This window comes from Scyliorhinus canicula, chromosome 4 (genome assembly GCF_902713615.1).
Source record: "Scyliorhinus canicula chromosome 4, sScyCan1.1, whole genome shotgun sequence".
Lineage (NCBI taxonomy): Eukaryota > Metazoa > Chordata > Chondrichthyes > Carcharhiniformes > Scyliorhinidae > Scyliorhinus > Scyliorhinus canicula.
The window spans coordinates 67,821,590-67,848,532 of NC_052149.1; the positions used below are offsets into that span (position 1 = coordinate 67,821,590).

The 26,943-nt window shown below is 50.7% G+C and overlaps 1 protein-coding gene across 1 annotated transcript in view; it reads left to right on the forward strand.

Annotated features, from left to right (window-relative positions):
* Positions 1–26,943, forward strand: part of negr1 (neuronal growth regulator 1) — a 747,391-nt gene that overhangs the window by 471,022 nt on the left and 249,426 nt on the right. The window contains exon 3 of the mRNA XM_038794392.1: positions 9,228–9,353. Within this exon, the coding sequence (XP_038650320.1) occupies positions 9,228–9,353 (126 nt within the window). The remainder of the gene's footprint in view (positions 1–9,227; positions 9,354–26,943) is intronic.

Genomic DNA, 26,943 nt, shown 5'->3' on the forward strand with positions numbered 1-26,943 from the left:
TGTAATTATAGGACAGTGGTTTAATATATGGAATAGGGAAACTTGCAAATCTTTAATTAAAGAGGAAATTACTAAATATCTAGATAAAGAGAAATTAATATGAGCTGCCAACACAGATTCCTGAAAGAAAGATTTTGCTTGACAGCAATGTTCTTTGAAGAAAAGATGTGATGGATGGGGAACCGTAATGGATGCCATGTGAACTTTCAAAAAGCTTCTGACAAGATCCCGCACAGGAAATTATTGAAGATCAAGCGATATGGAATTAAGAGAAAATTAGCAAATTGGATTAAAACTGGTGAGAAGAGATGCAACAGAGTTTAGGAGTTAAGGACAATTTCTCAAAACATGATACTGCAAAAAAAGCAGAAATGAATCTATTCTCATTCAGAACTGGTTTTATCACTTTAATGTTGCAAAATTAAAAATAAAAAGCATTAAATATTGTATTTCTCAGATTCCTTTTTAATATCTTCATTAACATTTCCTCCCCATTCCCTTTTAGTTCAGTTTTCCTTTTAGTTTATTTGGAACTAAATTCTTTTCAAAAATTCTTATGTTATTACACATCCATTTTCCAACGCTTCCCTCTGTATTCTGTCATGTGAGAGTACCTTTAAGAAATGGGTGTTTTTTATAGAATAACTGTAGTGGGTGTACATTTAAAAAATGGGTGCTTATTACTGCAGTGATGTCTGAGTGTGGGTGGAGCTGGGCTGTTTGTCAGCCTTTAGTTTCACTTTGAGAAAAGCTTGGGTGTGTCTGTTTTTTTGGTTTTGTTTCCGTGTTGGAGCTGCAGTCAGCCACAGATTGTGTAATGTTGTTCTCTCTGCCATGTAAAGACAATCTCTTGACCATTTGGTGAATTCAGAGTTACAACTGTTCTCAGTAGTGAATTTAAATCTGACGTGCTTCTGTTAAAAGTTATTTTTTAAGTCTTATGGATGTTAAAAGGAAAGTAAAGATTACTTAGTGTTGTATTCTTCGGGGGTTGTATTTGAATTGATGGTTGCTAAGATGTTCACTGTATGTTTTGAAAAGGTTAACTTGAGTTCATAGAATAAACATTGTTTTGCTGTAAAAAGTACTTTTGCATTTCTGCTGTACCACACCTGTAGAGTGGGCTGTGTGCTCCCCATACCACAATCTATTAAAAGTTGTGGGTCAGGTGAACTTCATGATACACTTCGGGGTTCTCTAAACCCTGGCCCATAGCAATTCCATTATCTGTTCTAACGATTGGAGTTTCATCACCTGAAATTGACCTTTCATTTTTTTTATTAATTTGGAGTACCCAATTTTTTTTTCCAATTAAGGGGCAATTTAGCGTGGCCAATTCACCTAATTTGCACTTCTTTGGGTTGTCAGAATGAGACCCATGCAAACACTGGGAGAATGTGCAAATTCCATACGGACAGTGACCCGGAGCTGGGATCGAACCTGAAATTGACCTCCAGTGGATTGCAAGCCCAAAGTTTTATCTTCCAGCCATTCATGGTTATGAATCCTAGAAATGATCATAGAAGGAACTGAGCCGACTTCCGGTTGCGGTGATGCTGAGCTAAGCCGCACGTTCGGCAGCTCCCGCTATCAAAGGACTTTCAGGCCTGTTTTAGGGCCCCAAATGGCGCTGTTTCGACGATTCCCGTGGGGGAAGGTGTTTGGAGGAACATTCCCCAAAATTTATAGTGCGCACCCGGAGAGGGGCAAAGAAAAAGGCTGCAGCAGCTCCCCAGAAAAAGCGGGGGAAGGAGGACAAAATGGCAGCCGGCGGAGCACCCGAGGATTGGTGGAAGTGGGCGCAGGATCAGCAAGCTGCTCTTCTGCGCTGTTTTGCGGAGCTGAAGGCTGAGTTGCTGGACTCCCTGAATGCGACTACCAGCAAGCTGCTTGAGACCCAGACAGCCCAGGGGGCGGCCATTCAGGAGTTGCAGCAGCAGGCCGCTGATCGGGAGGAGGAGGCCGTGGTCCTCGTGGGGAAGGTGGAGATGCACTAGGCACTTCACAAAAAGTGGCAAGACCGCTTGGAGGAGCTGGACTTTCGCACAAGGCGAAACAATTTGAGGATCCTGGGCCTGGCGGAGGGGCTGGAGGGGTCGGATCTTCCGTCCTATGTGGCCACGATGTTGAATTAGTTGATGGGAGCGGGGTCCTTCCATCTGCCCCTGGAGCTTGAGGGAGCCCACAGAGTGCTGGCCAGGAGGCCCAAGACGAATGAACCCCCGCGGGCGGTGCTGGTGCGGTTCCATCGATTCAGTGACCGGGAGTGTGTGCTGCGCTGGGCCAAGAAGGAGAGGAGCAGCAAGTGGGAGAATTGGGTAGTGCGAATCTATCAGGACTGGAGTGCGGAGGTGGCTAAGCGGCGGGCCGGGTTTAACCGGACGAAGGCGGTGCTGCATAACAAGCAGGTTAAATTTGGAATGCTGCAGCCTGCGCGTCTGTGGGTAACATATAAGGACCGGCATTACTACTTTGAGTCCCCAGAGGAGGCGTGGGCCTTTGTGCAGGCAGAGAAGCTGGACTCGAACTAGGGTCTGGGGGCTGCGGGGTCTTGTGTGCTACGATTGTTGCTGTTCTTGCTGTTGCTTATTTTGTAATTTTGACATGTGTATTTTATGCTGGTTCTTGCTCTGTTTCCGGGTGGTTCTGTTGGGTATGGTTTTGTGTTTTGTGGGGAATGTTGGGGGTTTGTTTTTTCTTCTGTACGGAGCTGGGGGATGGGGTGGAGCTGGAATTTGGGAGCTGCGTCAGAAGGGTGGGGTGGGGCAGCGTGAAAGCGCGGGCTTTCCTCTGGTTTCCCGCACTGCGGGGCAGGAGGGGTGGAGCTGGCGGTGGGGGCGTGGCCTCTACTGGTTTTTCCCGCGCTGAAGCGGTGCCAAGGAGGTGTGGCAGGAGGGGGGGGTGACCCCATGTCGGGAGGAGCCGGGTTTTGGCGGGAGTTGCCGGGGTCAGCAGAAGTCAGCTGACTCACGGAGGTACCATGGAGGGTGCGTCGCGGCTAGGAGGAGTCCTAGCCTGGGGGGGTGGGGGGTGGGGGTGAATACGGGGTTGCTGCTGGGAGGGCCAGGAAGGAGCTGGTGTGGGCCGGGGGAGTAGAGGAGAGGCGGTATCGCCATGGGGAACGGGTCGGGCGGGGTGTGCTGGCCTGGGGCGAGCAGTCGATGAGCTATGGCTAGTCGGCGGGGGAGGGGGGCGGGGTGCCCTCTGATCCGGCTGATCACCTGGAAAGTGAGGGGGCTGAATGGGCCGGTTAAGCGGGCTCGGGTATTTTCTCATTTGAAGGGGCTGAAGGCGGACGTGGCTATGCTCCAGGAGACCCACTTGAAGGTGGCGGACCAGGTTAATCTGAGGAAGGGGTGGCTGGGGCAGGTTTTCCACTCAGGATTAGATGCGAAGAACTGGGGGTGGCAATTCTGGTGGGGAAGAGGGTGGCGTTCAAGGCGTCTGAGGTGGTGGCGGACAAGGAGAGCAGATTTGTTATGGTGAAGGGTAGGCTGCAGGGAGAGAAGGTGGTGCTGGTAAACGTGTATGCCCCGAATTGGGATGACGCTGGCTTTATGAGGCGTATGTTGGGCCGCATTCCGGACCTGGAGGCGGGGGGCCTGATCATGGGGGGAGACTTTAACACGGTGCTGGATCCCCCACTAGACCGGTCCAGTTCAAGGACGGGTAGGAGGCCGGCGGCGGCCAATGTGCTGAGGGGGTTTATGGACCAGATGGGAGGGGTTGATCCCTGGAGGATGGGAAGGCCGAGGGCGTGGGAGTACTCCTTTTTCTCCCATGTGCATAGGGTTTACCCCCGAATAGATTTTTTCGTCCTAAGCAGGGGATTGATCCAGAGGGTGGAGGATGCCGAGTATTCGGCCATAGCAATTTCAGACCATGCTCCGCACTGGGTCGATCTGGAGATGGGGGAGGCGCGGGACCAGTGCCCGCTATGGCGTCTGGACGTGGGGTTGCTGGCTGATGAGGAGGTGTGTAGGAGGGTCCGGGGAAGTATTGAGGGGTACCTTGAGACCAACGATTCGGAGGAGGTCCGGGTGGGGATGGTTTGGGAGGCTCTGAAGGCAGTGATCCGGGGGCAGCTGATTTACATCCAGGCCCATAGGGAAAGGAGGGAGAGGAGGGAGAGGGAGAGACTGGTGGGGGAGCTCCTGGATGTGGATAGGAGGTACGCGGAAGCCCCGGAGGAGGGATTGTTGGGGGAACGGCGTAGCTTGCAGGCCAAGTTCGACTTGTTGACCACCAGAAAGGCGGAGACACAGTGGAGGAAGGCGCAAGGCGAAGTTTATGAGTATGGGGAGAAGGCGAGCAGGATGCTGGCGCATCAGCTCCGCAGGCGAGATGCGGCTAGGGAAATTGGTGGAGTGATGGATAAGGGTGGGAATGTGGTACGGAAGGGGGCAGAGGTGAACGGGGTCTTTAGGGACTTTTACGAGGAACTGCACTGTTCGGAGCCACCGGTGGGGGGGGGGGGGGGATGGAGAGCTTCATGAACAGGCTACGTATCCCAAAGGTGCAGGAGGAGCTGGTGGAGGGGCTGGGGGCGCCGATTGAGTTGGAGGAGCTAGTCAGGGGGATTGGTCAAATGCAGTCAGGAAAGGCGCTGGGGCCGGATGGGTTCCCAGTGGAATTTTATAAAAAGTACGTGGACCTGATGGGCCCCCTGTTAGTGCGAGCCTTCAATGAGGCATGGGGGGGGGGGGGGGCTTTGCCTCCGACGATGTCACGGGCGCTGATTTCTTTGATCCTGAAGCGGGATAAGGACCCCCTGCAATGTGGTTCATACAGGCCCATCTCGCTCCTCAATGTGGATGCTAAGTTGCTGGCGAAGATCCTGGCCACCAGGATAGAGGACTGTGTGCCAGGGGTGATACACAAGGATCAGACAGGATTTGTCAAGGGAAGACAGCTTAACACGAATGTGCGGAGGTTGTTAAATGTTATTATGATGCCGGCGGTGGAGGGGGAGGCGGAGATAGTGGTGGCGCTAGATGCAGAGAAGGTATTTGATAGAGTTGAGTGGGGGTACCTGTGGGAGTTGCTGGAGCGGTTTGGATTTGGGGAGGAGTTCATCAAATGGGTGAGGTTGCTTTATGAGGCCCCGATGGCGAGTGTAGTTACTAATGGAAGGAGATCAGAGTACTTCAGGCTCTATCGTGGGACCAGGCAGGGGTGCCCCCTGTCCCCCTTACTTTTTGCACTGGCAATTGAACCTCTGGCCATGGCGTTGAGGGAGTCGGGGAGGTGGAGGGGTCTGGTGCGGGGTGGGGAGGAACATCGGGTATCGCTGTATGCGAACGACCTGCTGCTGTATGTGGCGGACCCAGAGGAGGGAATGCCGGGGTGGATGGAGCTGTTGGCTGAGTCTGGGGGCTTCTCGGGCTATAAGCTGAATCTGGGCAAGAGCGAGGTATTAGTAGTGCACCGGGTGATCAGGAGGAGGGAAATGGGAGGCTCTCATTTAAGAGCGCAGTGAAGAGTTTTAGGAACCTGGAGGTGCAGGTGGCCAGGAGTTGGGGGACTCTCCACAAGCTTAATTTTACCAGGCTTGTGGATCAGACGGAGGAGGAATTTAAAAGGTGGGACATGGTGCCGCTGTCGCTGGCGGGTAGAGTGCAGTCCGTCAAAATGACGGTGCTCCTGAGGTTCTTGTTCCTTTTTCAGTGTTTGTCCATCTTTATCCCAAGGGCCTTTTTCAGGAGGGTGACTAGCAGCTTCATGAGCTTTGTTTGGGCGCATGGAACCCCGAGGGTGAAGAGGGTCTTCTTGGAGCGGGGTAGAGATGGTGGGGGGCTGGCGTTACCCAATCTCTCGGGGTATTATTGGGCGGCCAATGTGTCGATGGTGCGCAAGTGGGTGATGGAGGGGGAGGGGGCAGCATGGAAAAGGTTGGAAATGGTGTCCTGTGGAGGCACAAGCCTGGGGGCCCTGGTAACGGCGCCGTTGCCGCTCCCTCCTACGAGGTATACCACGAGTCCGGTGGTGGCGGCTACCCTCAAGATTTGGGGGCAGTGGAGGCGACATAGGGGGGAAGTGGGGGGCTCGATGGAGGCTCCGTTAAGGGGGAACCATCGGTTCGTCCCGGGGAACATTGATGGGGGGTTCCAGGGTTGGCACAGAGCGGGCATCAGAAAGATGAGGGACCTGTTCATTGATGGGAGGTTTGCGAGCCTGGGAAAGTTGGAGGAGAAATTTGAGCTCCCCCGGGGATGATGTTCAGATACCTGCAGGTAAAGGCGTTTGCTAGGCGGCAGATGGAGGGATTCCCTTTGCTTCCCGCGAGGGGGGTGAGTGACAGGGTGCTTTCGGGGGTCTGGGTCGGGGATGGGAAGATATCTGATATCTACAAGGTAATGCAGGAGGTGGAGGAGGCGTCAGTAGAGGAGCTAAAGGCTAAGTGGGAGGGGGAACTGGGCGAATAGATCGAAGATGGGACATGGGCGGATGCCCTGGAGAGGGTTAACTCTTTCTCCTCATATGCGCGGCTTAGCCTCATGCAATTCAAGGTGCTGCACCGGGCCCACATGTCCGGGTCTAGGATGAGTAGGTTCTTTGGGGGCGAAGACAGGTGTGTCAGGTGTTTGGGGAGTCCAGCGAACCATGCCCATATGTTCTGGGCATGCCCGGCACTGGGGAAGTTCTGGAAGGGGGTGGCGAGGACGGTGTCGAGGGTGGTAGGATCCAGGGTCAAGCCAGGCTGGGGACTCGCGATTTTTGGAGTTGCGGTGGAGCCGGGAGTGCAGGAGGTGAGAGAGGCTGGTGTTTTGGCCTTTGCGTCCCTCGTAGCCCAGCAGAGGATCTTGCTACAATGGAAGGATGCGAGACCCCCAAGCGTGGAGACCTGGATCAATGACATGGCGGGTTTTATTAAGCTGGAGAAGGTCAAATTCGCCCTGAGCGGATCGGTACAAGGGTTCTTTAGGCGGTGGCAGCCTTTCCTCAACTTTCTGGCTCAGCGATAGGGAACTGGGTCAGCAGCAGCAGCAGCAACCCGGGGGAGAGGGGGGGGGGGAAAGCGGTGGGGAGGGGGGGGGGGGGGGGGGGGCGTTGACTATGTTTATTTAATTTTAATTTATTTTTAAGTTCTCTTGTTGTTTACTAGGTTTGGGGGGGTGGGGGGGTGCGATATATGCGCTGCTATGGTCTTGGGGCAGTTATACTTATTATGCTGTTTTATTGTTGCTTGTTACTGTTTGTTGTTATATTTTTTGTAAAAAATTTCAATAAAAATTATTTTTTTTTAAAATAGAAGGAACAGGGCCAATCTTTTAGGACTGGGATCCTCCTCCTAATTCTACTCTAGTGCTTCTACTTCACCCCCTCCTGATTGCCTCTGCCTTCACCTCCCAGGATGTACCTGAGGGCAACAACCCAAAATCTGATGCTAATTCTTCAGTGAGCTATCCAGTGACATCAAACATCCCTCCTCAATCTAACATTTCATTTAAAGGAGACATGAGAGCAAATATCATGTGACCTTTGGGTCTGGCTGTTCTGGTTATTGCTAGGCCAGCACGTTTACTTAACAGGAACATTTTGACAGATCATTGTACAGAATTGAATAAAACATTTTTGTCAGAGAGAGGGGTGTTGCAGCCATTGGCAGGTAATTATCATTGACTGTTGGTGGAAAGGGAAATAGCAGCTCAGGCCATTGGAGGTATTTGATTTGAAATCATAATATTTTGACAATTCAGCTGTTATGTGTGGCTTAGGTGCCCCTGTAGCAAGATGAATGAAATTAGCGAGGGTTATTTATCTGGATTGCTATCTAGTGATTCCTACAAGGTTATGTGAGGTGGATGTGAAGATACAGTTTGCTAACGCACCATGACATGTCGGTTCCCACATGGGGAATGGTCATTAATGCAAGATATTGGATGGTGCACAGCAATCATAAAGGTATTTCAGGACGGAACCAACAGAATCAGGGGAGGAGAGCAGAACAATAACTTGGCCAATGAAGGAGGGAAAAAAAATTGTGTGGCATAATGCTTAAATATGTGCTCTGGATCAAATGTATACTTTTGTCACCCATTTCTACATCAAAGTTTTTCAACTTTTCACTGTAGTAAGATTATTTTTGTACCTTTCAGTTTCAGTACGATTTTCTAAAATATGACTGTTTTTTAACTGTCAACAAATTTCTAGTGGGAAGCCACGAGTGTCTATTAATTTCTGCCAGTCAGTGCAGTTTCTAAGAATAACAGTTTTAACTAGCGGGTCCTATTAATCTGCCGCTGATCTATTTCCTGACAAGAATTAGTGAAAGATGTTGGTGGGAAGATGTGCTGCTGGCCTACTAAAATCGAGCTGATTAGAGCCTCCTCCACAGTTCTCGGCTTTGTATAAAGAAGGTTTTTTCTATTGCAATGATGGGAAGGTGTAGGGCAAGGGAGGCCTAAACTTTCCTTGTAGTCCAGAGGAGCACTCCTGCTCCAGGCCATCACCACCACAGCAATAGGAATTGCCCTACTCAAACCAAAGTTAAAATCACTGTTGATTGTTATTGGGCCCCAAGTAACATGTAAATTAGCAGCATGCTGTCGTTGGTTGGGCACCTTATATGAATATACAAATTAGGAGCAGTAGTAGGTCATTTGGCCCTTTGAGCCTGCTCTCCCATTCAATTAGATCATTGCTAACCTGATTGTGGCCCTAATTCAACATTCCACCTATCCCTGATAACCTTCGACTCCCTTGTTTTTGTAGAATCCATCTGCCTCTACCTTAAAAAATTTAATGACCCCGCCTCCACTGCACTCTGAGAGGAGAGTTCCAAAGATTCACAACTGTCTTGAGAGAAAACATATTCTCCTCGTCTCTGACTTAAATGAGAGACCCCTTATTTTTAAACAATGTCCGCTAGCTCTAGTCTCTCCCACGCCAAGACACAGATAGCTGTAACCAGGCAATTCACCAGTAAGTAGCCCAGGGCATTTTGACTGCCCACCCATTCAGTTTTCATCCAGTGAGTATTAAAATTCCCTCCATTACTTGCTTTGTTGTGTATGAATTGCATTGTTTCTATTTGGGAAGTTCAGTTCCAGAAGGTTTTGATTAAATACATTGCTCTAGGTCATTCGTATCTTGTTGAAATCCTGATAAGAGTTAAATATTTATAGGCTTCTTACTTCAGTGCTTATCAGGATCAGTTAAATCTTTTAGAGTTTAATAACCCAATAAATGTTAGCTAACCGTCCTCCCTTTTTGTTTTCTTTTAGTTCCTCCAAAAATTATTGACATCTCTACTGGCTCTGTGGTGAATGAATTCAGCAATGTCACTCTTTTCTGTCTAGCAAGTGGAAAACCAGAGGCCACCATAACTTGGAAGCATATATCCCCATCAGGTAAGAAAAGCTTTGTATATCCTTCAGTTAAATGCATCCTTCATTTAAAATCTGTCACCAATTAAGGACTTTGTCATAACCCCCACGGGGGAAACCATTATCGATCTCTCTGCGTGACTCATGGAGGACTGGCTTCCCAAGTAGTTGGTGGAGGCCACCCAGCTGGAGCTTGTTAGACCTATATACAAAGCCAGCCCAAGCAGGGCCCAGAGCTGTTGGTTGTCCCAACAGAGACTGGATTGGGAGATAGTTACTGCCGTGGGCAAAGTATTCCACATCAATCAATAAATTCTTGTTCAATACTGCTGGCTGATACGAAAGACTTAATACCGAATATAGTTAGACATAACTGGGGATACTTATTTGTTTACCAATATGGAAGGTCGAGTTCTGTAGAGTCCATTAGGCTAATGAAGATATTGTTAATGAGATGCATTTTCCTTTAGCTCTGATCAACATTCCAGATTCCATCAATACAATTCTGGGTTTAACATAATCCGTTATTCATTGGAATTTAATCCATTGAATGTACAGCTATCCCTTGTTTAGCACACCTAATAGTGTGCTAACTGAAATCACTTGCCCATAAGAAAACATGTAGTAAAGGTGAATTACAATTTTCGGACATGGGAAGAGAAGGGGATTAAGACGCTAAAAGATTTGATTCTTAGGGGTAGGTTTGCAGGTTTGAGGGAGCTGGAAGCGAAGTATGGGCTGGAGTAGGGAGAAATGTTTAGATACATGTAGGTTCGATATTTTGCCAGAAAGGAGATACAGAACTCCCCGGAGGAACCGGCCTCCACATTGCTGGAGGAGGTGCTGACGACAAGGGGACTGGAGAAGGGGGTAGTGTCAGCGGTGTACGGAGCTATTTTGGAAGAGGAGAAGGCACCACTGGAAGGGATCAAAGCAAAAGTGGGAGGAAGAGTTGAGAGAGGGTATGGAGAAGGGATTCTGGTGTGAGATGCTCCGGAGAGTAAATGCCTCCACCTCATGTGCAAGGTTGGGGCTGATACAGCTGAAGGTGGTATACAGAGCACACCTCACGAGGGCAAGGATGAGCCGATTCTTTGAAAAAGTAGAAGATGTGTGTGAACGTTGAGGTTCATATGTTCACGTTCATATGTTTTGGTCCTGTCCAAAGCTAGAGGATTACTGGGAGGAGGTTTTTAGGGTAATTTCCAAGGTGGTGCACATGAAACTGGACCCGGGTCCCCGGGAGGCCATATTCGGGGTGTCAGACCAGCCAGGGTTGCAAACGGGTGCGGAGGCAGATATCATAGCCTTCGTCTCGTTGATCGCCCAAAGGCGGATCCTGTTGGATGGAGAGCAACCTCTCCACCCTGTGCCCTGGCATGGCGGGCGGACCTGTTGGAATACTTGACTCTTGAGAAGGTTAAGTTTGAACTGAGGGGAAGGACAGAGGGGTTCTACAAGTCATGGGCATTATTCATTATGCACTTTTAAGAACTGGATAACATCGAACATTAGTTGGGGGGATGGGTGAGAGGGTTGAGGGGAGGGGGGCTGTGTGTTTTAAGGGTGACTATGGATAATCACTGATTCCTTTTTGTCATTTGTTTATGTAAACATGCGGGCTAATGTTTGGGGGTTGGTGGGAGGATGGGATCGTTGTTATTGTTATGGGGATTGACATATTGGTTGCAGATTATTGTTTATTGTTGGTGGGTGTAAATTTGGGAGAAAATGTGAAAAAGGAAGAGAATAAAAATATTTATTAAAAAAAGGTGAATTACGTTCCTGACCTGCAGTTTTTATATTAAAAATTTGTTGGCTGCTTGAACCTAACGAGCCAAAAATTCCTCTTGGAACTCTTAACTTATTAACGCTTTCTACTTACCTCCCACTTACACTTCCCAGCTTCTGATCCTCCCTCTAGCTGTTTCCCTCTCCTGCTCCCTCCCATTTGGCACTTCCCTCTTTCAAACCCTCAGTTCTACCCACTTTCTGCTTTTCTTGCCACCCTGTGAGCGAGGGATCGGGAAGGGGGTGGAGAGAGGGAGGGAGTGAACGAGAGGTGCAACAAGTGGTAGGGAGGTACCAGAAGAGGACAGTGAAGAGTTGGAGTTGGAAGTGACAAGTATGTTTTAAACAAAAGATAGCATGCGCAGTTACAACATGGTTCTTGGCGCATGCAGAGTAAACTTGCTAACACAAAATGGAAGCAGCCCTAGTCGGGAGCTTTCCTAATTTACAAACCACAAACACAAATGTGCTATAAGAACACACTGTAACAGGGAGATACCTGTATTTCCAATTATACTACAGGACACTATATTATGTTTGGCTAGTGACTATCCATTGGCCCAAATTTTCCAACCTGTAGGGCCCAAAATCCAGGGAAAATGAGGGAATCGAAATTTAAAAACATGTCAGCCGAAATCCGCAATGCCAGATGCATAGGGCAGGATTCCCTGGCCACGTCCGCCGGCGACCGGAGAATCCCGCCCAAGGTCAATGGATTTCATTCTCGCCATGGCATTCTTGCGGCGGGCAGGGTGGAAGAATCCAGCTCATAATTTCCAGCTGACTTTGGGGTCATTGGCCTCAAACAGGAGGGATTTTCTTTGAAATATTTATTTATAAATGGGAATATCCTTCCCACCATTTCCCAATATTCTAGAATGGCGTCAATGTGAAATGCTCGCTTATTGTGAGTATCCTGAAAGTTATGGAGTGGACATGGTAGCATTAAAACATTTTGATTTGATTTGATTTATTATCACATGTACCGAAGTACAGTGAAACGTATTTTTCTGCGGCAGAGGGAACGTACACAGTACGTACATAGTAGACAAAGAGAATAATCAACAGAGAACATTGATAAATGGTACATCGACAAACAGTGATTGGTTACAGTGAGGAACAAGGAGGGGCCAAACAAAGCAAATACATGAGCAGGAGCAGCATAGGGCTTGGTGAATAGTATTCTTACAGGGAACAGATCAGTCCGAGGGGGAGTCATTGAGGAGTCTTGTAGCTGTGGGGAAGAAGCTGTTCCTACATCTGGACGTGCGGGTCTCCAGACTTCTGCACCTTCAGCCTGATGGAAGGGTCTGGAAGAAGGCAATGCCTGAGTGTGAGGGGTCTCTGATAATGCTATCTGCCTTCTTGAGGCAGCAGGAGGTGTAGACAGAATCAACGTGGGGGTGGCAAACTTGTGTGATGCGCTGGGCTGAGTTCACCACACTCTGTGATCTTGGACTGAGCAGTTGCCATACCAAGCTATGATGCAGCCGGATAAGCTGCTCTCTATCCTGACAATTTCTTTTTTTTAAGTTTTCGAGTGCTGAATTAATTTTTTCCAATTAAGGGGCAATTTAGTGTGGCCAATTCACCTACCCTGCACATCTTTGGGTTGTGGGTGCGAAATCCACACAAACACAGGGAGATTGTGAAAACTCCACACGGACAGGGACCCAGAGCTGGGATCGAACCTGGGACCTCGGCGCCGTGAGACAGCAGAGCTGACCACTGCGCCACCATGCTGCCCATCCTGACAATTTCATAACCATTTCTTTTTGATTGCCAGCTGTTGTGCCATTGTTCTTCCTTTTGCTCCCTGCACATAAGATGTTTGCAAGGGGAGAATCGACCAAGAACTGTCAGTTCTGTGCTCTGCCCCAGCAGTTGCACACAGCTGCAGTTGCAGAGACAACATGTACTTTGCCAGAAGTGCTTTTTTAAAACTGAATTCATGGGGATGTGGGCGCCGCTAGCTAGGTTAACATTTATCGTCCATCCCTAATTACCCCTGAGAAGATGTGGTGAGCGGCCTTTTTGAATCACTGGTGTCCATATGGGGTAGATACACTCACAGCGCTCTGAGGGAAGGAGTTCCAGGATTTTGATCAAGCGACAGTGAAGGAACAGAACTATATTTGTGGCTTGAAGGGGAACTTCCAGGTGGTGGTGGTGTTCCCATGTGCCATACAGAACAGCAGGCTTGCTGGCACCACTAAGATATCTGAACATCCACTAACTTTCACATCTTTTTGAGAAACCCAGTAGGTTCATCACACTTTCAGGGGATAAAAGAACAGCTACTAGAGTGACCAACAGCTTACTAGCTTATGGAAATAAAGTAGGCAGATCGATATTGAGAAGTCCTCAGATCACACAAACTTATGTGTTGCTACTAATTACAATTGTTAAGGGGTACAGCTCAGTGATGAACTTGCTTTATGTTTAAAAGGGGACTGTTCATGTGAAGAGCCTGCACTATTTAAAGCTGGATTTCACCTCTGAAAAGGTGAGGTGTATTCGGGCTGCAGCAGGAGCTAAAACCGTTTGAAGAAAAGTGAACAACCTGGAGGAAACAACAGAAATGGCACAACAGATCTGAGAGGTTTTGGATTCTGCACTTCACAGGCCTTGGCTTGGGAGGAAAGAGGTTCTCTACCTTGAGGGAGCTAGCAAATCCTCCAGACAATTTCTCAGAACCAGCATTCAATAGCACCAGTCTGGCACAAGGACCTGAGTGCAACGCTTGAAGAATTTTAAATGGTCCAGGTCAATGAATGCATCCTTACATGCCAAATCCTACCACTTGCTCCACTAGCTTCACATACTGTATTGTTCATCACACCCTCCTTAACTTTTCAGAACACCTTCCTTACTCATCTATAAACAATGTACATCAAACAGACTCAAACCTCACAGTTATACTGTGGTGTTTTAATTTTTTTACCTAGTTGGAACAAGGCCACGAGTTTGATCATGTAACAAGTTGATGATGTAATCGGCAGATGAGCAGGCTAACAGTCAATTTAACCTTCCAGACTGAAAAGTAAACATCTTTTCAATAAAGCTCTTGCTTGTTTGTAGCTCTGTGGCTGCAGACCTATCCTTAAAAAATATGTTTTGCCTTATCTTCGTACACTTAGCACAGCTGGAAGCCACACCCACAAACAGACACACACGCACACCCACCTTCCATACACTACCAGCTGTGACAGTTACATCACCTTGGGTCCACAAATACTGACACACCTCCTTCTCTTGAAAGATGATATGAGCCATAGACTGTCTGGTAGTGGAGGGGGGATGGCAGAGTGGTGTGTGGGAGCTGCTGACACCGATCATGCACTTGCTGCACTTGGTGTAACTAGGTACCTCTCTCTTCCCTTCATTCACCCCCCCCCCCCCCCCCCTCCCAATTGCACCACCATCCCTCACTCCCAACTCTTCCCACCTACATTTGTCCTTTCAGGCACCCAGGATCTCAGGCCTGGTTAGGGAATAATCCCTGCAGCTCAAGACATAGAGAGAGGATGAAGAAACAGCATAGCGTGAATTCTTTGGATGGCAGGGGGTTAAACCCATCCCCCTCATCACCTGGAGAGTCGCCAAAGATGGGTTCGATTCCAACAGGTCCGTTGTCATTTCACGCTCAAATGTGTGTTCATTGACAGCCTGCAGGACTTCCATCCACACTTGGAAGGGAGCCCCACCTAAGAGAGCTGTCGGCCAACCAGATTGGCTGACAGCTCCCTGCTCCTTAAGGCACAGTGCTGTAATGGACAGAAGAATTCACTCTGGTGCCGTGCCTGTGGCTCAGGCAGCATTCCCTCATGGCTGCACTGGGGGGGTGAGGGGGATGTTGGGAGAATTAGGCATGAGTCCAAAAATCGGCTTCATGCGGCATTAATTTCCTACGGAATTTCCTGTTGGTGTTCCCAATGGCGATTGGGAAACCCTCTAGAGGTTGGCATGAAACTCTATTGAATCTCGCTAATGGAATGCCGATTTTCTTTGCCCGGTTCTTCACAATGCCAATAGGAAAACAAGCCATTCCAGAAAAATGTGGTTTGCATAACTTAGAAATTACCTGAAGAATGCCTGGGTTTGCATCCGGTGTTCAGAAAGGAGGCCACGAGCAACCTTGGACCCCAGAACACCACAGCAGTGGGTGGGAGGGGCATCTACAAATGGATCCTCCAGGTAAGTTGTACGTTCTGTAAGCCACATTGTTCTAGGTATGTTCTGGACCGACTTGTTTTCCCACTAACATCATGGAGAATTGGGCAAGGGTGGAAAATTCTGCTCGGTCCTTCATCTGCAACCTGTCGTGTTAATCACCCTGGAGTAACACGGACTGCAACTGGATGGAGATGTACTTGAAAGTAGATTCCAAACTTTGGTGTTGGTTCAATACGCTTTATTGAACTTGTTAAATAAGGCACACTCTCTTGAGGGCTTCTTCACACAGACCATCAGTTCCGTCACTTTGGAGATGGTGCCCTGGTCTTGGAGTTCCTGTAGCTGCACCTTTAGAGGAGCCGGTACCCAGCGTGGTGCATGGATTACAGGTGTGGCATCAGGCCTGAGTAGGATCTTGTAGCAGTAGGGCAGAGTGCCCATTCCATCAAATACATCCGGATATTGAGCAAGGATGTCGTCAATGTCAGCCTGAAGGTCCACATTGGAAGAAGACATGGCATGGACTCGCTGTGCGAGGTTGAGTAGCTTGCATGCATGGGCACCGAGCAAGGATGCCTTATCAGGCTTGAAGATTTTGAATCACAGTGTGACATTGATGGTCGTGTTGGAAACGAATAGATCACAAGATCCTAGTGCAGTTCTGGCATTGTCATTATAATCGAGGAGTTGCCAGGTTGGCGGAAGAATTTTGGGTTGCTTTTTAATGCGGTCAAGATCAGCTTGAGAGATGAGATTGGCAGAAGCACCAGTGTCCAGCTTAAACTAGATGCTGCATTGAATAACTTGTATGACGGCATGCCATTCGTCCGCGGAATCCACATTGAGGATAGATGGGCATTTTGCTGAATTTGAAGAGGCATACCCACATGTAGTGATGATGCCCACATGATAGGGGGACTCCAGGCAGTCGTCCTCTTGATCCGTAGAGCTATCAGAATCCAGTAAATCTTTCTGTACACATCGAACGCGCTTGCAGTCAGCCGACGTTCGCACCTGCGCAGTTTGGTTTTCGGCCGCTTCATTCTCCTGTTCGTGCTGCGCATGCATGGGGCCCCGGGAAAAGCGCGCGATATGGCCGCTTTCATCGATACTGAGGCATTGCATCCGGGCAATGGCCTGTACACCTGTACACTCTCTGCCTCGTGGGAGGCAGGTTTTGCTTATTCTGCCGTTTTAAAACGGGATTACCGATTTCTCGCATGCTCATGCACTATACGCGTCTCGTTTGCAACTGGCAGGGCCATGTGCTTAATTTTGAGGAGTTGCTCCCGCAAGGAATTGGAATGCACCCCAACACAATCTGATCCCTGATCATGGAATCAGCGGTTGCACCATAGTTGCAGGACTGCGCTAATATACGGAGATGAGTTAGAAAGGATTGGAACATTTCATCCTTACCCTAAAGGCGTTGCTGGAAGATATAGCGCTCAAAGGTCTAGTTTGTTTTTACTTCACAGTGACTGTCGAACTTCTCCAAAATGGTCTTGAATTTGGTCTTGTCCTGGCCATCGGTAAAATTAAGCGAATTGAAAATCTGGATGGCTTGGTCCCCCGCAATTGATAAGAGCAGCGTGATTTTTCTGGCATCGGATGCATCCTCGAGGTCAGAGGCCTCAATGTATAGAAGGAACCTTTGCTTGAAGGCCCGCCAGTTGGCACCGAGATTGCCGAAGATCCGTAGCTGTGGTGGGGCCTGGATCTTCTCCATGCCGCTGGAAGGCACTTGCTGGTCGTCACATAATCACTCGAGGTACACCGCACTTAGAGGTAGTAGACTACTGGTACCCTGTCGTGTTTATCACCCTGGGGTAACACGGACTGCAATTGGACTGCAATCGGATGCAGTTGTACTTGAAAGTAGACTCCAAACTTTGATGTTGGTTCAATACGCTTTATTGAACTTGTTAAGCAGTGCACACAGTTCGCTGTGGGTTTGACACTCTACTAATCTAAGCGTGCTTACCATAACTAACTAGACCAGGCTAGATCTGAGCCACGTGTAGAAGGTGCTGACTGATATATACACCCTGACTGTCACTACAGTTGTCACCAGTGGAAAGAGGCAGAGTGTTGATGCCTCGTGTGTTTTATAGTGGGAGACCATCTTCTAGTGTTCTGCCTGGTGATTTGTTGAGTTCTACCTTGTGTGTGGTGATTGGCTGTACAGGGTGTTTGTCACTGCCTGTCTGTATCTCATTATGTGCATGAGTGCATATCCAGATATTCCAGATTCAGTGTCATCGAGGAGATCCGTCTTCTAGCCTCAAAGCATTCTTTGAGATCCATTTTTTTTAGGAGGCCCATCTACTTTTTTCCATGGTGGGTCAGTGATAATGAATGCCTTCTCAATATGGCACCCAGATATGATGGTGGGACACGTGCCATCATGCCTGCCCTGCCGTGGCACTAAACCTTGGATGCTTAATGAATGAGGTTTGAGCTGGAAGATATGGCGTGGTTCCCTGCTGGCCTCCACAGTGAGAAACATTCCTCATTCCTGTCCCACCACAGGACCAAGTCTCCGATCGAATAATTAAGTTTTGGGAGCCAGTGTGAAGATACGTGCCAGGGGTCCTGGGAAGGGGTGGATAATGGGACTCGTGGGGGTGTCGCAGAGGATTCAATTGGGTTATCAGGGGTTAGGCCAGGTCAGAGTAGAGAGGTCAAGAGGTATTCGGTCCTTGAGGGTTGGGCATCCTGAGTCAGAAGGGGACTTCCAATGGAGGGGTCACCCCATCTTCCAGCCAAGATCAAGGATCTTTAATTTTTCTATTTCCCACCCCGAGTTATCCTGTGTATGTCAACCTAAAAATTGAGACTCGGCAGGGAAAGGTCCTAATATGGCCATTTAAGGGCCTTAGTTGGGGTAAGGACTGGATTCCTGTATGAGTCCCCGACTGCCCCACTGTAAAATTGTGCTGGATCAGGATGGGCTGTATCCCAGAGGGAATCCCAGTCATGTAATTTCACACGCTCCCCCAACCACCGCCTCAAAATCCACCTTGGGTAAGGGGGGTGGGGTGCGATGAACATAAAACTCAGGCCCATCATCAATCTGGCATTTGCAGATACCAGCTGGGATACTGGCAACATGTGAGATTTAGAGGATAATATAGATGTTAGAATTGCACATAATGAGCCACCGGGTATAAGTTGGCTGGAGCCAAAGCAATGGAAAAGGATTACAGGGTAAGGTTTCAGAGGAATTATGCTGTAGAGAGCTCAGTTAAGCACATTGATGTGAAAGCCTATAGGTCGTTGACGAGTACTCCCGCTTCCCCTTTGCAATCCCTTGCCCTAAGATGACCGCGGCCACCGTCATTAAGGCCCTACATAGTATCTTCACCTTGTTTGGTTTCCCCACTTACATCCACAATTATCGGAGCTCCTTGTTTATGAGCGACGAACTGCACCAGTATCTGCCCGGGAAGGGCATCGCCTCGAGCAGGACGACCAGTTATAACCCCGGGGAAATGGGCAGGTGGAGGGAGCACGCGACGGTATGGAAGGCCGTCCTCCTGGCCCTATGGTCTCGGAATCTCCCAGTTTCCCACTGGCAGGAGGTCCGCCCTGACACGCTCCACTCGATTAGGTCACTCCTTTGCACAACCACGAACGAGACCCCTCATGACCGCCTGTTTGTTTGCCTTAGGACATCCACCTCCAGGGTCTTGCTTCCGGCCTGGCTGAAGACACCAGGGCCCGTCCTACTCCGCAAACACGTAAGGAGCCATAAGTCCGACCCCCTGGTCGAGAAGGTCCAGCTCCTTCACACCAACCCCCAGCACGCATATGTAGAGCACCCCGACGTCCGACAGGATACGGTCTCCCTCCGGGATCTGGCATCCACAGGATCCCCTACCATCACCAACCACCTCCCCAACCCACACCGAACAGCGCCCCCGCTCCTACATGGCCTCCACACCCCCTCCTATACTCCCTCCCCCCTTCGCAGACCCACAGGAATGAAGCTCCTGAAGACACGCTCCTGGAGTCCACACCTGTGCCAGCATCGACGAGTGCACCACCCATGCCCACACCGATGAGTTAGACACCCATGCTCGCTGCGAAACCAGAGCTCCGGCAATCACAGCGCACGATCAGGGCGCCGGACAAACTGAACCTGTGAGCCTTTCACCCCCGCCGGACTTCAATTTTTTAACAGGGTGTGAATGTGGTGAATGTATTATGGCAACCATTCACCACTGTACTACATTGTACCACGCTGTTTACCATGTGGGCTCCACCTATGGACCATTGTACTGGACTACTCTGATTGTATCATGTTGGTGCCCTTGTTGGCTCCGCCCCCTTGAGGGGAGGTATAAAGTGCAGCTGCCCTGTAGGCGGCTCTCATAGCAGACCAGTCGCAGGCAGGCACTGTTCTAGTTGATTAAAGCTACTGTTCACTTCAACTCTCTGTCTCGTGTGAATTGATGGTCGCATCACCATTCTACCGCATGTCCTCCAGCCAACGGCGCTGGCTCAGCCCAGGTGGGCCCCTCCCCACCCGCTTCCCTTCCTTCCATAGGACCTCTTCGGAGGAGAGCTGCCATGATCGACGTGTCCCAGCTATCATATCCACTTTCCACCAGCGCAGATACATGCACCTCGGTGGGAAACATTAGTGGACAGGCTTCTGGGGCACCACCAGTTGCTGACATACATCAGTAGGAAGCAGTAACGCCCAGGCAAGATAGCAGTCAGAGGTCTGTGGGATCACAGGACCCAACTGGGTCCCAGCCAAATGCTGACCCTATAGAACAGGGTTACCCGGAGCCAAATGGAGACATGAGGGAGCAGCCAGGATATTCAGAGGGAGATGTCAGTCATACTCCAGCAGGTCCATAGCCGATTGGAGAAGTCCGAAAGGCTACAGGCACAGGAGATGTTGCCGGTAATGCATGGCACCTAGGCCAACACTGTTAGGGTGGCAACCGCAGTGAAGAGCCATGTGCAAGATGTCAGCACCATTAGTGGAGGTGTCTGAGGCATGGCGCTGTCAGTGATGGCCATGGCTGAGGGCCTCAGCAGCATGTCCAATTTGCTGGGAGATGTGACCCAGTACCAGGCTGACCTTGATGAAGTGCTACGGGACATGTCCTGCTTTCAGATGGAAATGGCCACGGTGATGCGGAGCTTGTCACAATCACAGGTGGGCATTGCTGAGGTGCTGCAGAGCATGGCCTGGTCACTGGGGGATGTGTCCCAGTCACTGAGGAGTATTGCTGAGGGCATCAACACCATGGTGCAGACATTGGGGATCCCCCCCGGGCTGGCAGTGCCCGATGATTCTGGGGCTTGAAACAGCTGCCACTCTGTACCACGGTGAATCCCGGGGCCATATGGGCACCGAGCAGGAGGAGAGGGTGTGGCTGCCAACCCGGATCCGTCCCATGGAATGGGGCTGTTGGCCACCAGCTCTCCTGAGTTCCACCCCTCAAATGAAGCCATGTATCGAAGTCAGCATATGGGACAGGGCGGCACGGCTGTGCATGTGCCGTCGCAAGTCCGCTAGGGACCTCCAGTCCCTGAGCCCTCAGAGAACAGCTGCCAGGGACATCAAAGGCCAGAAGGCCTGGTAAGCAGCTGCCTGCCTCCACCTCAGATGTGCAACCTGGGAATACACCTAGAAATAGTAGTAGAGCAAGGAAGATCAAGCACGTTGAGGATCACTGAGTGCACCTGGGGAGGTGGGGAAAAGAGGGCGGCGGGTTTAGGTTGGGAATGAGGAGGGGGGGTGAGGGGCTGGTGGGGCAGCACCATCGGGAGAGTGGTAAATTGTTGGGCACCTGTGACAGATTAAAAACTATTGATCACAAGCAGTATGACACCTTTGTCACTTTTTTCCTCAATGCGGCTTAACCTTCGAACCCTTGGCCCATCTCTCCAATCATCTCCCCCTCCCCGGGCACACCACATGCAGGTGATGGGTGTGAACGCGCAGGATTCAGCCTGGCATAGATTGAAATGCACTGCCGCTCAGCTCCATTCGGGTTATCATCACCCTCCCTGCCCTCGACAGTGATCCTTTGACAGTGCTGTCACAGTCCCAGCACCCTGGAGTGATGTGACACAGACCCTGGGATGCTGGAAATTGGGGGGTGGGGGGCGGGGGATGGTACGGTGGGGGTGGAGGTATCGATGACCACATCCTATGTGAAGCGGGTAGGTAAGAGGGCCTTCCTGACCCTCCAGGCTTGCCGGACCCTCGCCGTTGCCGCCTGTCCTGCAGCCTCTGGCTGATCCTCCAGTTCGTCCCCAGCACCGTCCTGCAGCCCCTGCTGGTCAGGCACCACCTCATCATCCTCATCCTCCTTGGCGGTGGACACATGTTCCTTATCCCCAATCTCCAGCACACCTGGCTGCTGTTCCAGGTTGTGGAGGACATAGCAGACCACCATAAAGCGGGCGACCCTCGGGGGCTGTACTGCCAGGCACAACGGGAGCGGTCAAAGTATTGGAATCGCATTTTGAGCAGTCTGATGCACAGCTCAATGACAGCCTGGGTGGCCACATGGGCCTCGTTGTATCGGGTCTCCACTTCGATCTCCGGCTTCACTATTGGAGTCATTAACCAAGTCCTCAACGGGTCCCCTTATCCCCCAAAAGCCAGCCCCCATCCTGGGTTGGTCCTCGAAGAGGCTGGCAATTTCTGACTGCCCCAAGATATGGCTTTCATGCACACTCTTTGAAAGTGTGCACACGTGGGCATGATCTTCATGTGGTGATCACACACAAGCTGAATATTCAGGGATTAGAACCCGTTCCTATGGACGGGGGATTTCAGAGCTGGCACAGGGTGGGCATCAGGCAGCTGAAGGATCTGTTTGTAGATGGGAGGTTTGCGAGCCTGAGAGAGCTGGAGGAGAAATTCGGGCTCCCCCCGGGAAACGTGTTTAGACATTTGCAGGTGAAGGCATTTGCTAGCCGCCAGGTGGAAGGGTTCCCCTTGCTCCCCAGCAGGGGGGCGAGCGATAGGGTGCTATCGGGGGTCTGGGTCGGAGGGGGGAGGATATCGGACATATACAAAGTGATGCAGGAGGCTGAGGAGGCATCAGTAGAGGAGCTGAAAGACAAGTGGGAGGGGGAGCTGGGAGAGCAGATAGAGGATGGGACATGGGCTGATGCCCTGGAGAGGGTTAATTCTTCCTCCTCGTGTGCGAGGCTTAGCCTCATTCAATTTAAGGTGCTACATAGAGCCCATATGACGGGGACAAGGATGAGTCGGTTCTTTGGGGGTGAGGACAGATGTGTCAGGTGTTCGGGAAGTCCAGCGAACCATGTCCATATGTTTTGGGCATGTCCGGCACTGGAGGAGTTCTGGAAGGGGGTGGCAAGGACGGTGTCGAGGGTGGTGGGATCCAGGGTCAAACCAGGATGGGGGCTAGCGATCTTTGGGGTTGGGGTGGAGCCGGGGGTACAGGAGGCGAGAGAGGCCGGAATACTGGCCTTTGCGTCCCTAGTTGCGCGAAGAAGGATACTGATACAGTGGAAGGACGCGAGGCCTCCAAGCGTGGAAACTTGGATTAATGACATGGCAAGCTTTATCCAGTTGGAAAGGGTCAAATTCGCCCTGAGAGGGTCGGTACAAGGGTTCTTCAGGCGGTGGCAGCCCTTCCTCGACTTTTTGGCTCAAAGATAGGGTGCAGAGGTCGCAGCAGCAGCAACCCGGGGGGGGGGGGGGGGGGGGGGTGGAAACAACGGGTGCGGTGGGTTATTTAAGGTTGTAATGCGGACAAATTTGTTCGCAGTTCATGTTTGATGTTAATTGTTGCTTTGTTTGTTTTTTTTTTGGGGGGGGGGAGGGGGGGGAGCGACAGCGCGCGCGGGGGGTCGGGCGGGGGGGGGATATCTGTTAAGAGGGAATATTGTGTAATAGTCTATGGTTAGGGGGGGTAAATATTCTCATGTAAAAAATCTCTTCAATAAAAATTATTTTTAAAAAAAAGAACCCGTTCCTGTTAACGTAGGGCACTCCCAGATGGCCCAGTGAGTGCAAGCCAACATAAGTGCAGCCTATCAGCCCCTGGACCTGGGGCATCCCAGCGATTGCAGAGGACCCTGCTCTCCAGGCATCTTGCTGGGCTTGGTCCATATCAAAGTTGATATAGTTTTCCACCCGGGCAAACAGAGCATCTGTGACCTGTCAGGTGTACCTGTGGGCTGTGGCCTGCGAGATGCCACACAGGTCGCCGCTCGAGCCCTGGAATGATCCCACGGCATAAAGGTTCGGGGTGGAGATGTGGGCTAAGTAGGGTGCTTTCTAAGGGCTTGTGCAGACTTGATGGGCTGAAGGGCCTCCTTCTATGATTCTATGATTGATGGCCACCGGTAGCGGGTGTCCTCCTCCTCCATTTGATGCCAAGTCTGTGAGAACCTGGGACAGGTGCCGCACCATCTCCTTGTTGAGATGGAGCCTCTTCTGGCAAGCACTGTCTGTCATTTATTCAAAGAACCAGCGATGCCTGTACATTATTGTCCTCCCCCTCTGGGTCCCAACCTGGCCTGATGGGCGGTTGGGTCCTCAGGGTTGGGGTTCGGCACTTGGGCTGCTGCCTCGAGCATTTGCATACGCTGCTACTGCTGCCACCTCTGGTGTCTGACCGCCTGGCCTAGCAGCAGCACCACTAGGGCCAGTTCTGCGGGATCCATAATACCGTCCATACCATTCAATATTTGTAAGGAATTGGGAGAGGAACTGACAAACAGTGGTGGCTACTACCCTGGGACCCTCCAGTTGCCCAGTGATGACCCCCCACAACATCCTGCCTACACACATCCGACCGCAGCGGACTCCCCTCAACGGATCCCAGATGCCTGCACATAATGTCACCTCAACCTGCCATTGGTCCTCTCCCCATTACAATCACCCAGCCTCCGGCCGTGGACATCACCCTGGAGCTGTGTCCCATCCCCTGGATGTTCAGATGTTGGCTGCTGTGTGTTTGGTGTTGCCTACCGTAGTGTTCAAGGACAGTGTCCTGGCATCAAGGTCTGATTGGGATTCTAGGCAATGAGTCCCACATGCTACATGGTCCACCCACCCATGGGAATCCACTTTGGTTGTGTGAAGTGCTCACTTTACCACGATTGCCAATTTACCAATAGCCAGAGGCCGCACAGCCAGAGGCCTTGGCAAGCGGTGGAGGTTATGGGTGGTCAGTGGGGCTGAAGGACAAGAACAAGGGTTGTCCAAGGAATGGGTACACCTGATCCAGGGTTTGGCATGATGGTGCCACGTGCAGTTGCCCCCCCAGCACCTCCCCCCACCTTCCCATGGTGGCCCACCCCTGCAGAGGGTGTCCTTTCCAGCCAAGGGTCCACACCCCCCACTGAGAACTGGAGCGGCCCAGCCTGTGAGCAACTCACAAGATAGTTCCTCACCTCCTCGGCTACCACAGAAGTCCTTCCGCCAGGTTCACATTTGTAACAATTACTACTAATCGGCGCCAGCGTGAGCACTTGCTAAGGAGACTACTGAATAATGGGAGGCTGTCAGATATGGGTGATGTGTTGGGCAGGCTGGGTCGATGTGGACTGCACTTGATGCAGTGTAGCGAGAGACAGACTTCCAACACTTGATGAGATGCAACATGATTTTATTTAACATCTAAAACTATTACACATGTTCAACTGTGGGTTGACACTATGCTGACTTGACTGGAGACCTGAATCTAGCCTGACCAGACTTACTAGCAACCACATGGTGTTTGCCCTGGCTAGCTCACGAGCTCTGACTGTCTCAGAGGCTGGGTCCAGAGAGAGCGGGAAACCTAGTGCCCTCTGGCTTTATAGTGGTAGTGTCCTGTCTGGTGATTGGTTGCTGTGTTCTGTGTGCTTACTGGTCATCCTGTGTGTCAATCACTGCCTGTCTGCACTCCATTATGTACATAGATGTATATTATGACAATGGGGTTGCTCCTGTTAATTGTGTGAAAATAGGGCTTAAGTGATGATAATTGGTTTCTCGCCTCACTTTGATGGGAACCCGATTGCGCCCGCAGGAGTGGACCGGTTGCATCGCAAACTGACGCCTGGTGCGGTTCTCATTTGCAGTTTCTCCCGCTATTCACCGGACTAGTTTCGCTCAAGCGCGCATGCAAAGAGGTGGGAGAATAACATCCAGAGACATCAAAACTAGTTATACCTGAAAAGTGTTAACATACACGATTTCTCTCCTGAGGAAAATGATGGATTTTGGCCAGAAGCACAGAAATTGCTTTTGAGGCTATAATTAACTAATTAATGGGCCATGTCACATGACCCTATGCTTCTAGCCTTTTGGATTGATTTAATAGAACATAGAACATACAGTGCAGAAGGAGGCCATTCGGCCCATCGAGTCTGCACCGACCCACTTAAGCCCTCACTTCCACCCTATCCCCTTAACCCAATAACCCCTCCTAGCCATTTTTGTTCACTAAGGGCAATTTAGCATGGCCAATCCACCTAACCTGCACATCTTTGGACTGTGGGAGGAAACCAGAGCACCCGGAGGAAACCCACGCAGACACGGAGAATGTGTAGACTCCGCACAGAGAGTGACCCAGCGGGGAATCGAACCTGGGACCCTGGCGCTGTGAAGCCACAGTGCTATCCACTTGTGCTACCGTGCTGCTAATATTGTATTTTTGACCTCACAGCTGAACCTGCTGATTTAAAACCAAGCTGGAAAGAACTCCAGCAGGTCACGGCTTGCAAGCAGACGGCCACCATCTCTCACCTCCTCAAAACCTGTTTGACTTTAAAAATCTCTGACCATTGCCCACCTAGCAGTCCAAGCACAGAGCTTCATCATGCTACACTGTCATTCCTCTCAAGGACTCATGTTCTTGGGTGAGATTCTCCGACCCCCCGGCGGGTCTGGCTGGCTGCCAAATTCTCCGGCAGGTCCGGCCGGCTGCCAAATTCTCCGGGGCCGGAGATTTAGTGGGGGCAGGAATTGCGCCGCGCCGGTCGGCGGGCTCCCCCCAGCGATTCTCCGGCCCGCGATGGGCCGAAGTCCCGCCCGTTCTATGCTGGTCCCGTCGGCGTAAATTGAGTTGGTGTCTTACCGGCGGGACCTGGTGGCACGAGCAGGCTCTGGGGTCCTCGGGGCGATCTGGCCCCGGGGGGTGCCCCCACGGTGGCCTGGCCCGTGATCGGGGCCCACCGATCGCCGGGCGGGCCTGTGCCGTGGGGACACTCTACTCCTACCCGCCGGACGTGTAAGTCTCCGCGATGGCCAGCGCGAAGGTGAACCCCCCCTTGCGCATGCGTAGGGATGACTTCAGCAGAAGCTGATGCTCCCGCGCTGGCGCGGCGCCAAAGGTCTTCCACTCGGGCCGGCGGGGCACAAACCACTCTGGGCCTTTGATTTCTCAGACTCTTGGAAAAAGTTATTTCTCCGGTTCTTCTATTGTTGTTGTCCTTAGTTGTAAATCTCCCTCTATTTTTCTATCCCCTTTACTGTATGTGTGTTTGTGTTGCAAGGATCCTTCCTGTTTATTCCCCTCTTTTATTTTGCCATTTTAATTTTAATCCATGGATGATGATTGGATATGATTTTTTGAGACAAGCAGCTCACAACTTTAATGCAAGTGGAAGAAATCAGGGGTTGGATTCTCTGTTTTAGGGACATTGT